This window comes from Typopeltis vanoorti, chromosome 5 (genome assembly GCF_054136105.1).
Source record: "Typopeltis vanoorti isolate ZY-2024b chromosome 5, IOZ_Tvanoo_1.0, whole genome shotgun sequence".
NCBI classification, from domain to species: domain Eukaryota; kingdom Metazoa; phylum Arthropoda; class Arachnida; order Uropygi; family Thelyphonidae; genus Typopeltis; species Typopeltis vanoorti.
In genome coordinates this window covers 1538414-1552460 of record NC_143553.1, presented here as the reverse complement: position 1 = coordinate 1552460, position 14047 = coordinate 1538414, and the positions used below count along the sequence as shown (strand labels likewise).

The 14047-nt window shown below is 33.7% G+C and overlaps 1 protein-coding gene across 1 annotated transcript in view; it reads left to right on the top strand.

Moving 5' to 3' along the window:
- The window catches only part of Brr2 (U5 small nuclear ribonucleoprotein l(3)72Ab), a 486889-nt gene that overhangs the window by 127565 nt on the left and 345277 nt on the right, over nucleotides 1-14047 (top strand). The window contains exon 13 of the mRNA XM_090392214.1: nucleotides 10202-10357. Coding sequence (XP_090248340.1) covers nucleotides 10202-10357 — 156 coding nt within the window. The remainder of the gene's footprint in view (nucleotides 1-10201; nucleotides 10358-14047) is intronic.

Genomic DNA, 14047 nt, shown 5'->3' with positions numbered 1-14047 from the left:
AACTACCAGATCGACATAATAGGGATGACTGAAACAAAATACAAAATATTATATTCAGGCAATGACAATCAAGGAAAAGAAGGAATAGCCATAGTATTCAACACTAAACACGAGGCTAATATTCTTGAATGGCTGGCAATCTTAAGTAGAGTGATCTGGACAAATATGAGAATGGGGAACTGGATAATGTGGCTTATTTGTGTCTATGGTCCCACAGAAGGTTCTACTAAAGTAGAAGTGGAGGAATTTTTTCAGGCTTTAGAAAAAGCAACCGACACAATGAAAAAGGAAAAGTTGGTCCTTGTTGGGGATCTACATGGCAGAGTAGGAAATGATTGTGAGACATACAAAAATATTTTGGGAAAATTTGGAGAAAAGAGCGAAGCTAATAATAATGGCAAATACCTGTTGGATTTCTGCTCATGACATGGACTGGTTATTACTAACACCATGTTCCATCATAAAAATGTGCCCAAATTCACATGGAGAGAACGTGCTAGGAATAAGAAAAGTCTCATTGACTATGTTATTGTTGATTGTGATGTTTTCTCCCTGGTGCAGGACACCAGAGTGTACAGAGGATTTGAAATTGGAAGTGATCGCTATTTAGTCTTGAGCAGAATAAAATTGAATTTCATTTTGAAAAAAATAACATGTAAGAAAGTTTTAAAGCAAATAAAAGTTGAGAAGCTCTCAGATGTAAACTGTAGACTAAAATACACAAAGATTATTCAAGAAAAAATTAAAGAGTTTGAGAACAGGAACCAAACCTTGGAGATTCAGTAGCAAGCCCCTGAAGAAAACTCTGATTGATTCAGCTATAGAGGCATGTGGTGAGGTTGTCTGCAAGGATAGAAAAATCAGAACTCCATGGTGTACGCAGGAAGTTAAAGAGGCAGTGAAGGAAAAGAAGAAAGCATATCAAAAGCTCCTGTCAAATAAGTCAGCTTGTGCTCTTAGAGAATATAGAGACAAATGTTAGAAAGCTAAGCACTGTGTAAAACTAGCTAAACAAAAGTCATGGGAAGACTTTGGCAAGAACATAGAAAATAAATATCAAGAAGGTGGCAAAATATTCTGGAGGTTGTTCAAGAAGCTTAGAAATGGAATAAAGAGTGCTGTTAAAGGAATTAGAGATGATAAAGGTGACATGAAAATGTGAGAAAACGATATCCGTGAAGTATGGATTAATTACTTCAAAAAATTGCTAAATGAAACAAGTAGTTATAGCACAGTGGTAAAAAACACTCAAACAGGCTCACAGTCAGGGAATACATATCCATACTTGAAAAAGCCATCAAAGGCTTGAAATGTGGAAAGGCAGCAGGAGTAAATGAAAATCAACCAGAAATGCTTAAGTATGGTGGTATAAAAGTCTTACATTGGCTGCACTACATAGTTCAGATGGTCTGCACAGAGGGACGAATTCTCGATGATTGGAGTAGAGCTCTAATAGTACCCATATATAAAAAAGGGAAATAAAAATGAATGTGAGAATTACAGAGGTATTTCCCTACTGAGTGTTCCTGGTAAGATTTATGCAAGTATACTTGAGAAACGGTTGAGAAGAATTGTGGAAGAAAAGCTTGGTGCAGAACAAACTGGATTCAGGCCAAATAGAGGCTGTCAGGATCAGATCTTCACGTTGTGATAGATGGTTGAGAACTCATGGGAATATAACAGAGATCTTTATTTAAGTTTTGTCGATCTGGAAAAGGCATATTACAAGGTGCCAAGAGAGAAGCTATTCAAGATGCTACAGTTATATGGTGTGAATGGGGCATTATGTCAAGCAATACTTCGTCTTTATTTGGGTTGTAAGTCAGTAGTTAGAATTGAAGGAAGTACAGGAAGATGGTTTAATGTTAAATCTGGTGTGAGACAAGGATGTACATTATTGCCTCTGTTATTCATTATCTATATGGATCACATTATGAAGGAAAGTGGTATTAAAAATGATATCAAAATTGGAAATGTTAATGTCAGCTGTTTGCTTTATGCAGACGATGTTATACTTCTAAATAAATCTGCTACAAGTCTGCAAGATTCCCTGGCTAAAATGAATATCTGTTGTAATAGATATGGTATGAAGGTCAGCAATAAAAAGACAAAGACAATGAAAATAAGCAGAATCATTGAAACTGTCAACTGCTTTGTGAATGGAGAACCTGTGAAACAAGTAAAACATTTCAGCTACTTAGACACGATTTTTAGTGAAGATGATAAATTAAATATGGAAATATACAACAGAGTCAAAAATGATAAATTAAATATGGAAATATACAACAGAGTCAAAAAACTGGTATGGTAGGAAGTCAATTGAATAAATTCATATGGAATAAGAGAGAAATTAGTCGGAACACTAAATTAGCTGTAGGCGAGACAGTGTTCAAACCAGTTTTAACTTACGGATCTGAGAGCTGGGTCAGAAGTAAAATACTTGACCAAAGACTATAGGCCGCAGATATGAGAGTCCTGAGAAAAATTATAGGCATGAACAGATGGCATCAATGGCAATATCATATTAAAAATGAGGATATTAAGAAAGAACTTGAAATTGTTCAACATCCAGGAATGCATTAGCAGAGCTAATCTCAGGTGGTATGGTCACTTAAACAGAATGGGAGAGAAAAGATTAGCAAAACAAGTGTTCTCTGCCAGGTTGGCAGGAAAACAACCCAGAAGAAGACCAAGATATAGGTAGATCGATACGGTACAAAGTGCCTTAGATGATAGAAATATAAGATCTGATAATGTTGGAGTCTTGGCAAGTAACAGACTGATTTGGAGGATAATTGTAGATAGGAAGTTAGTAATGATGTAATTTTTTTCATGTAGTACTATGATATCCTGTACATCCCTTTATTGTACATGTCAGGAATTATATGATGATGAATCAAAGAATAACATTCATTTTACAATTCACGAGCATTAAGAACGACTGTGGCATTACCTTTGTCCACATTAGTAAGAACAATACTTTTATACTAAAATACAGAGCCAAAAGGCTTCGCTTTGGATGCAAATTTATAAAAATTAAGTGGATTTTTAATCTAGCATTATTTCAAAGTGGTATATAGAAACTATAAATGTTTTGTATGAGATTTGATCAGAGAGCTTACGGAAATACACTCTTTCCGATATTTACAAGTTGGCCTAGCTGTAGGCTGACCATACGTACTGTTTTAAAAGGGACAGTACCTTTTTTTCATATTTCCGGGACGTCCTGTCGTTTTAATGAAAATGTCAAATTTGTCCTGATTTTAATGAAAACTATAAATGTACTTTAATATTGATCAATCATAAATTATTATTGATAATCCTATAATCATATATCAGTATCATGGATACAAGTAATTTGTATAACCATGGAATCGCATTGTTCAATACTAAATATCGATATCCACAGTGATTTTTCAGAGAAAATAAAAAATACATGTTGGCAACACTTGTGCATCTCAGGCACGGTGTCTGTTCTGCTGTATTGTTATTTTTTTGTGTAGCCTGTATGCTAAACGGGTGCTTTGTTATTCAATGCTAGTGGTTAAAATTCCATAAAAGTTTTTAGTCTATCCTTGCAATGTCAAAGAGGCGATTGTGCCGTTTTAATGACGAACTCCAGAAAGAATTGAAATGTATTAAGATGGACAAGCTGTGTAATGATGGAACAAAAGTGGTATGCCAACATTGTAATGTCCATTTTTCCATTGCCCATGGAGGCAGAAGCACAACCAACATCTACATAGCCAGAAACCTAAGGATGCTGAAAAGACTTTGGCTTCAGTTAAAAACATCAGTTTGTTTATGATGAGACATGGTGATAGTGAAAGCGATAAAATTGCATCAAGGACAAAGTTTTCGTGCAAATGAGTGCTTGTTAACTGATAAATAAAATTTATGAACAAAAATTTTCTTCGCCACGCAACAAATCAGAAGTAATGATAACCAACATTCATTTTAGCACGACATATTGGGAAGTAATAACGGATTTGAATAAAACAAAACGTATTGCAATCAGTTTAGATGCATCAGACAAAAAAGACATCGAACTTTTTCCAGTCGTTCCGTGCAGTACTTTTTGCCAAATTGTGGTGTTCAAAACAAAATTTTAGACTTTATTTCCTTACCTGGTGAAACATCCAACATACTGTGTGCTATGTTGAAGGAAGGAAGTGACAAATTTGCCTTACAAAACAAAATTGCTGCTTTGTGTGCAGATAACATTAACACCAATTTTGGTGGTTGCAAAAGACTTTGCAAAAATAATGTGTTTATGTAATAAAACTTTTTTTATCATCTTGCTTTTACATGAATACACAATATTACTAAACGCCCATCCCGTTTTTGTCTCAAGGAAATATGGTCAACCTACCTAGCCAGATTTATAGGAGAGATCAATGCTGCCTAAGCGTCCATATATTCCTCTCCTATTGGTCCATGGTCCATTTTTGAAAAGATTTCACTGACCTGACAGTTGTTTCAAACTGGTTGGTTTTCATCAGAGATCAGGCAGAAACCTTAGGAGAGCCAAAACTCAGTACTAAGTAACTTGAAATATCGGAGAGGTGTATTTTTCGTAAACTAACTCTCTGTCGGTGCATAAAAGTATTTACTGAAATAAAGAGCCGAAAAGCTTCGCTTCAACAATGCAAATTTATAAAAATTAAGTGAATATTAAATCCAGCATTATTTCAAAGCCGAATATAGAAACTATAAAAGTTTCGTATGAAATTTGACCAGAGAGCTTACTGGAATACACTCGCCGATATTTAAGAGTTGCCGTAGACGGACCTTATAGGAGAGATGAACTCTGCCCAAGCGTCCATATATTCCCCTCCTATTGGTCCATTTTTGTAAAGGTTTCACTGCCTGACAGCTGTTTCAAACTGGTTGGTTTTCATCTCTTTTGGCTCTCTGGTCAAATTTCATATGAAACATTTATAGTTTATGTATTCGACTTTGAATTAATGCTGGAATTAATATCCACTTAATTTTTATAATACTCTTATATTTTCATGGCTTTCTCACAGCAGTAAGTTTGACCAGAAGATAGGTTACTTTTCCGATGTGAAGGCTGGGTAAGAATATTGGTGATGGCTGGTCTGATGTTGTTGGCTGTTTCGGGAGCTAAGTTACAAATTCCACATTTTACATCATACATTAAGTCTAGCACTAGCACTTCCTTTGACTGCAGCAAAATTGTGACCGAGGCTTAGGGTTCTGATAGTATCTTTGTTGGGCCTTTTTGAATACAGTTCATGTATAGCTATTGAGTTTGCAGCTGGGATTTAGAATTGTACAGACTTAATATGCTTATTTTTTTATATTTAAGAATTCTTTTTGGGCAGATACTTCTGAAATGCCAGAGAGAGAGAATGCACCAAAGCTCATGTGGCACAGCTGCTGTGAATTGAAGCAGTCTTTTCGTACACTAGAATTCAAGAGTGACATGTTTGTATATACGAAGGGCCTTTTTTTTTTTTTAGAATGAACTTGATTTTTAGTTTGATGCAGTTAGTCATTCCTCTTATATCCTGGCATCTTTTTAGAAAGGCTAGCCAATTTAATTGCCTAGATAAATGTGTTTTTGACTTACTATATTGTCTTGCCTTGCTTTGCTCACCATGAATAATTAGTATCTCTGTGTTAAGGCATTTGTACTCCCTGAAGATGTCTCAGTGATTAATATGAAATATTAGAAGAATGAAAATAGCTTTTAATCCTTTCTTAGTGCTGTTAATACTCCATTAAACCTACAACAGGATGTCTTCCCAGCACTTAAGCTTTAACACACAGATTAGAAGTAAGAAACAAATTACATCTGACACCTTTATCAGTGTATTGGCATTTCTTATCATTCATGTAATAGATGAAAAGCCAATAGGGAAAATGTCACCTTTCTTTATTTAAAAGAGTTTACAAGGACTGATAGGTCCTCTCAAAACAGTTAAGAAACTGCATTCTGGTGATATCCTTCTGGTAACATGATGTTATGTCAGCAACATTCTGAAGAACTACTGAGTGGGTAGAATACAATCAGAGTAACACCTCATCAAACACTCAACTCTTCTACAGGAGTGATATCAGAATGGGACCCTCTTGATGTTCCAGATGAGGAAATATGTTGAAGAGTTTAACAATAAAGGAGGGACAGGTATGAGGTACATTCTGATATGTTGGGATGGTCACTTTGTTCTGGCCAGGAATATCATCCTTACTTTCCATATACACAAACATCTAACATCTCTGAAAGCAGGGTATCTTGGCTGTTCTGTTACAGCGTAGCAGAGCAGTTACATCGCCTGAGATGCTTTAAATGTCAGAATTATGGGTATTCCCAAACTACCAGTGTAGCAGCAGAGAACAGTCTAATTTTGCTCTGCCAAGAAAGCTATATATGTCAACTGCTATGGGGATCATCCAGCCTCATCCTGTGCATATCAGCAGTGGAAGGATGAAAAAGAAATACAAAATATATATCAGGATGCATAAAGGAATTTAGCTACTGTCACACTCAGTGGCGGCCGGTGAAAATTTTAAGTGGGGGATGCTGCATATACAAATTCATTTTTTCCTAGTAGTAACCAATTTATTAATAAGTAAATGTACATATTACAAAAATTGCTTTATTAAAAATGTTTCAACCTCACTACGAACAATAAAAGTTTCGTACACAGAAATAATGCGTGCAAGCCTACAAATATATCTGTAGCGACACTGCTCAGTGAGCAGTGTTGGTTTCCACACATTCCGACACTGCGTTAGATCGCAGTGCATTTGTTTCGTGTAACAATAATTGAGAAAATATAATTCTTTTCATATTTTCAACAGTGACACTCGTCATAATTCCTTGTATTTACAATAAATAATTATGTTACTTTAACAGAATAAAATAAGATTTACCAAAAATATTTCACCCTCACCATGAACACACACCAATAATAAAAGTTTTTTATCTCACATAAATGACGTGCACAAGCATACAATTTATCTGTAGCAACATAACAAGTGTCGGATTCACTTGTTATGTGCAGTGACAAATGCAAACGAATATCGGTGAGTCTAGCTGCAATTGGCTAATTCTGACACTGCATTTAGATTGCAGTGCATCTGTTTCGTAATCTCTAAAGCATTAACCAAACAATTCCAATTATTAACTATTCAATTAATGTCGAAACATAAGCTGTAACCTTTAACATGTTGTATTGCATTTATATAATGTTGTAAGCAATGCTATTATTTATAAACACAAACGAAATTTAATTTTTTCATTTTTTTTCCCTTGGCGGTGCTGCAGTGTCGCAGTGCTTATGTACAAGCCACCACTAGATCCTGAAATCCTCTTATGCTAAGAAGGTGGCTGTGGAGAAATTATGAACTCAAACTCTTATGTCTATTCCACTGTTTGATATTTTTGCCCACCTGAACTTTATGATCATGAGTGCCTTGCTGTGGAGTGCATCAGTTGCATGACCTTTGGTCTTGCTCCTAAAACAACTCCAAAAATGTTCCCATTTGTTGAGAACTCTTTTTTGGTCAAAAAAATTAAGGCAAGGATATCACTGAAAGATTCACAGACACTCCCACAAAAAATAAAGGATACTTTTGTATCAGCTGAAGGTAAATTAAATTTACTAAATGATCCTGACACCTCAGATGATGCAATGAACATTTTCCTCTGGAAGAATGTTCACTATATCATCTAATGTGTCAAGTCTGCCTCAACCGCTCAGAAATTGAGCATCTACAAAGCCAAAACAGTAGAAAAGTTTTTACATTGGACCTGTTATAAGTTTCACCAAATTAGTGATGATATCAAAATTCTGCCAGAAATACAAACCATTCTCTTTCTGCTGCAGGAATTATGTTTAAAACTCAGTAAGGATCTCAGATTAAGGAATTTCACTGATATTTGTAACGACAGAACTGGAGAGCATGTCAGCAGTGGAAGGATGAAAACGAAATACAAAATATATATATATCAGGATGCATAAAGGAAGTTAGCCACTATCACACTTACTGAGAAGGTGGCTGTGAAGAAATTATCAACATCTCAAACTCGTATGTCTATTCCACTATCTGATAATTTTGCCATATCTGAACTTTATGATCATGAATTGCCTCTCTGTGGAGTGCAACTGATGCACTCCACAAAGGCTGCTGAAAAATGATCAAGATAGAGCATGGGGTATAATTTGTAAATATTCTACCACATCAAATCTAATAGATTTTCAATGTCCTTGGGCAAAAGCATGTTACATTAGACATCGGAGTCAAAAGAAAGCAATCTTGGATCCTATTTACATCATCAATTAATCAAACAATAAGTTCAAAAATTTGGGATAAAATCCAAAAAAGGAAAAGTAGAGAAAAGTATAGATAGAACATACCATTTGTCTACCTTGGATCATAATGGATGTATTGTTGTTGAATCCAGAGCCATTGGCAATGCTTTGGAAGAAAATTTGGCAACATCTTATGAGATCCTAAATTTTTAATATCGTAAAACTATTTAGTGCATCCTGATGATATCCATTATGAGATGATAAAACATCTATGGATCTCCTTCTCTTACTATACAACAGAATTCTTAGTGGAAGAATTTCTGGATTCCTGGCATAAAGCAATTGCTGTTGCCATCTCAAAACCGTGAAAGGATCCAGTGCAAACAAACAATTTTCAACCTATCACTCTGATCATCTGTCTTTGTACGGTATTGGAGAAAATGGTAAATGCAAGGCTTCTCTGTTCCTTAGAAAGAAGCGAACTTCTTTCCAACACACAATGTGGCTTTCATAGATACCATTGAACATGGGACCATTTGGTTTGTTTGCAAACATGCTTAAGAGACCCTTTCCAGAAACTGAATATCTGGTTTCAGTGTTCTTTGAAAACTGAAACCAGTTTTCAAAGAACACTGAAAGTGTTCTTTGAAAACTTTCAGTGTTCTTTGAAAGAACACTGAAACTGAAAGCTGTATCATAAGTTTTCATGTTGAAAACTTATGATACAGCCTTGAGATATGGTATATTTAAAGACCCCTTTAATCTTTGTATAACAGGAAACTTTCCTGTTTTTATTAAAAAAACTTTCCTTCCAATGAGTCTTCCAAGTGTGAATGAGAAGCACGCTATATCAACCATGCCATCAAGAAGAGGGTGTTCCTTGAGGCTCTGTCTTAAGTGCGATCACTCTTTGCTATCAAGGTTAATTCAGTCACTGAACTGCTTCTTCCCACAGCATACAATGCCTTTTATGTTGATGACTTCACACAATTTACTGTTACTACTGCGATATGAGTGTAATTGAAAAACAGCTTCAACAAGTGGTCAATTGTCATTTGTTGAAGTTTTTGTTGTTTTTTCAGTTGATTTCCATTCTGGCTTTACTGATTCTGTAGTCATCTCTCAAAATTAAGCATAAATAGCTGTACTGTTTTACTTTTTCTATAGCTTTATCTTTCAGGATACAGCTGATAATTCTAATAGAATTGTTTCTGCTAATTTTCATATTTCTGTGGTTATTGTTGATTTTCATACCCGAATTTGTTACAGAAGCCTTTCAATTTAGTTAATGAGCATAGTTTTTTTCTTTTTATTACTGATTTTTTATACCAAATTTGTTACTGTAGTTATTCACATTAATTAAGGAGTCTTGCATACTAAATAACTCTTAATTTTGATATGAAGTGATTTCTGTTTTCCTTCATTATGTGATGTGTATCTTTGGTGAATAATAGTTGAAATAATGTGCCCTTTTGTCTCTTATGATTTTACATCAATCCCTCTTCCTGTACCTCTTTTGAATCTTGCTACTGATTTGCAACTTAAATATGAACCGTGTATTGTTGACATAATGTGCTCTTCTCCCTATATAATTGCAATGTTTTGAACACATTTTTCTCTTGGTTCCTTGTTTTATGCCTTTTCCAGATCTATAAAACTTCCCTTGTTTTTTTTCATGCTTATTTTCTTTGAAAATTATGTGAAGTTTTCATTTCTGAAAATAGATTAGTTATTTTTACTTCTCTAAGTCTAAACCTAATTTAAAAAAGCAAAGCAGATTTAAAAAAAAAAAACTTTTCAAAATAGCTGAAAAACCAAATTTTTGAGTAGCTTTAGTTGTTTAAATACTTCTTGCACTGAAAATCAAAATGATAAATAACATGTTTTGTTAATTTCCGACTTTTTAAAAAAAATAGGGTGCCGGCAAGACAAACGTTGCCCTTCTATGTATGATGCGTGAAATTGGGAAACATATCAACTCTGATGGTTCCATAAATGCAGATGAATTCAAAATCATATATGTTGCCCCAATGCGATCATTAGTGCAAGAAATGGTTGGAAACTTCAGTAAGGTAGTATATTTATTAACTTTGATATTAATCATATGATGTGATAATTCCAGAAAAACTTGTGTTGTACATAATGTGATCTTTCTTCATTCTGGAATGTAAGCCATAGAATATGGTTGTTAATTTATACCTGTTTCTTTTCATTTTTTTAAAATGACTAAATGACCAATATAAGTATGTGGTTGTTAATAAAGCATGACTTACTGATCTTTCATCATATTTTTATTAAGAGATTATCCAATATGTTCAGCAGTTTGTTTTGAGTCAGTCATTATCAGTATAAATTTCTCTATTTTCACAGCCATTTGTTAGATTTCTTTGCTTTTTCTGCTGTTGGTTTGGGGAAAATGCTGCTACTGTCATAAGTCTTGAGGCATGTTAAAAAAGAACAACTAAGGAATTAAGTGAAAAGTAGAATAATAACATATACAGTGGATTCTCTAACTATATCAAAAATACAGAAAAAAGTGTGACTCATCATCATCAAATTCGTGATATGTACCCTCAAAGAGCGTACAGGATATGATAGTACTACATGAAAAAGATACATCATTACTAACTTCCTATCTACAATTTTCCTCCAAATCAATCTGTTACCGTGGTGATCCAACATTATCAGATCTTACATTTCTATGTTCTAAGGCACTTTTTACTGAATCAATCCACCTACACCTTATCCTCCAATTTTATCCTGTTCAAGACTAAATGGTTATCACTTCCAATTTCAAATCCTCTGTACACTCTGGTGTCCTGCATCAGGGAGAAAACATCACTATCAACAATAACATATTCAATGAGACTTTTCTTATTTATTGCATCTTCTCTCCATGTGAATTTATGCACATTTTTATGTTGGAACATTGCTTTTGAAATAACGAATCCATATCCTGAGCAGAAAACCAACAGGTATTGCCATTATTTTTAGTTTTGCTCTTTTCTCCAAATTTCCTAAAAATATTTTTATATGTCTGACAATCATTTCCTACTCTACTATTTAGATCCCGAACAAGGACCAATTTTTCATTGTGTCAGTTACTTTTTCTGAAACCTCAAAAAATTCCTCCACTTCTACCTCGTAGGAACTTCTGTGGGACCATAGGCATAAGTAAGTCTCATTGTCCAGTAATCCATTCTGATATTTGTCCACATCAGTCTACTTGAGATTGCCTGCCATTCAACAAGATTAGCCTCTTATTTAGTGTTGTTTACTGTGGCTACTCCATCTTCTCCTTGATTGCCATTGCCCGAATATAACATTTTATATTTATTTCTCAGAAAGATCTCAGCAGTTTTTGCCTTTTTTGTTTTAGCCATCCCTATTATATCCCCATCATATTAAAAATCAAGATATTGTTAGCATTTATGAATGTGGTACTTTTGAAATTCTTTGGCTAGCTCCATTTTTTTGCCATTCAGGCTTTTTATGTTGATAGTACTGATCTTGAACTCTAGTGATGTTGAGTTGTGGTGCGTTTTAGGATTTGTTCCAGTAGCTGACTTTTCGCTGTTTGCCCTGTTTCTGCCCTGTTAAAGCAACAGGGACCTTGTTCAACCGGGCGATGCCCCAGCCAGCATGAAATTCTGTCATGTTGTACCATTTATTTAAAAAAAAAAACTGTTGAAAAGTTTCAGTCATACTATTAGTGATATCTGAGGAATATTCACTATAGCAAACTAATAGCAGGCTATTTGTCTTGGTCCTTTTGAAATTTCTGTAATGACAACCAATTACAGTACTTTAGCTGTTAAAAATTGGATAATCACATTGCACTATGAGGATGTTTATTATTGTGAAATGTTAGTTGTTGATCAGCATCATTAGTGTTTTAAAACAAGTTGTAAATCAAGAGCATTAATGACTATTTTGGAAACATGCTTTGTAGTGATTTAGCATCAGATATCTGTTTTGCTAACATTTCCTCTCTCCCATTCTGTCCAAGTGACCTTATATAATCACTTGGATTACCTCTGATCACACATTCATAAATGCTAACAATATCTTGATTTTTAATATGATTTTTTATTGATGCTATTTTCTCACTCCTTTAATTTTTCTAAGAATGCTCATATTTGTGGTCTGTCTTTGATCAGCTGTTTTATTTCCAATCCAACTATTAGATCCGTAAGTGAAAATTGGTTTGAACACTGTCTTGCATGCTATTGATTTTGCATTTTAATTTCTCTCTTATTCTATATAAATTTATTCAACTAGCTCCACTGTATAGCTTTATTTATTCTGTTTTCTGTTTCCATATTTAATTTACCATCTTCACTAAAAAAAAAAAATGCCTTAACAGCCAAGATATTTTATTTGTTCTGTTTATTCTCCACTGAGAATGCAATTCAACAGTTTTCCATGTTTCTTCATATTTTGGTATTTTCACTATCTAATTTTCATGCCAAATGTGTAGTAGCAGCTGTTATTCAATTTAGTTAAAAAGTTCTAGTGATTTGCACTGGATTTGTTTATGAGTATACAACATCTACGTAAAGCAGAGAACTAAGTTTGATATCTCTGATTCTGATATCAGGTTTAATTCTACTTTTTTTTCATGGCATGGTCCATATAGGTGAAGAATAAGAGTGAAAAGAGAGTGAGTGCTTGTTGCACTCTTGTCTTACACCTGATTTTAAATCAGACCATCTTCCTCTACTTTAATTCCAGTTGTTGAATTAGATATGTTGTACGTCAGCTGAGTAATTTATTGCTATGCTTTGCTCTGTTTTATGTAACTCTGACCCAAATGGATTTTTCTGTAATTCATTTTAAAAATTTTATGGAATTTACAACCGTGTTAAAAAAAAACTTTTTTTTTTTTATTATCCAGACGTTTCGATTTTGACATCAAGATCATCATCTGGAGCGTACATAAATATACAGGACAAACTGAGTTACATCATTAACTGTAAGCTAGAGAAACAATGATTTGATCACATGTTATTCTACTGGCATGAACTCTGGTGGAAAAAAAAATATATAAAAAAATAAAAATTAAAAAAAAAAAATAAAAAATAAAATAAAATAGAATAAAAAATAAATTTTTACATCTAGCTAAATTCTATTTTTACAATGACAGGAATAGACAGGAAATTAAAAATCCCAAACATATGGAAGGTATGTATTCGACCTTTCTCACCAAGAACAACTATAAACAGGACTGTAGAAAATCCAGTATTGTAAATCAAAAATAAGAATTGTAATACTAAAAATAGGACACCAATTGTTTCTGAAAGAAAACCATCTAAAAGAATGTTTATTCCTGTCATTGTAAAAATAGAATTTAGCTTGATGTAAAAATTTATTTTTTATTTTTATTTTTATATATATATATATTTTTTTTCCACCAGAGGTCATGCCAGTAGAATAACATGTGATCAAATCATTGTTTCTCTAGCTTACAGTTAATGATGTAACTCAGCTTGTCCTGTATATTTATGTACGCTCCAGATGATGATCTTGATGTGAAGATCGAAACGTCGGGATAATAAAAAAAGTTTTTTTAACACGGTTGTAAATTCCATAAAATTTTTAAAATGATTGCTGATTACATGGTGATCAGCAATCATTTAAAAATTTTTTTAAATAACTCTAAAAGAAAGGATTTTTCGGTAAAATTATTCATCCCATGTATGGGTTAAGGATTTTTTTTTTTTTTTTAATATTAATTTATACATTTTTGGTATTTTTGGTGG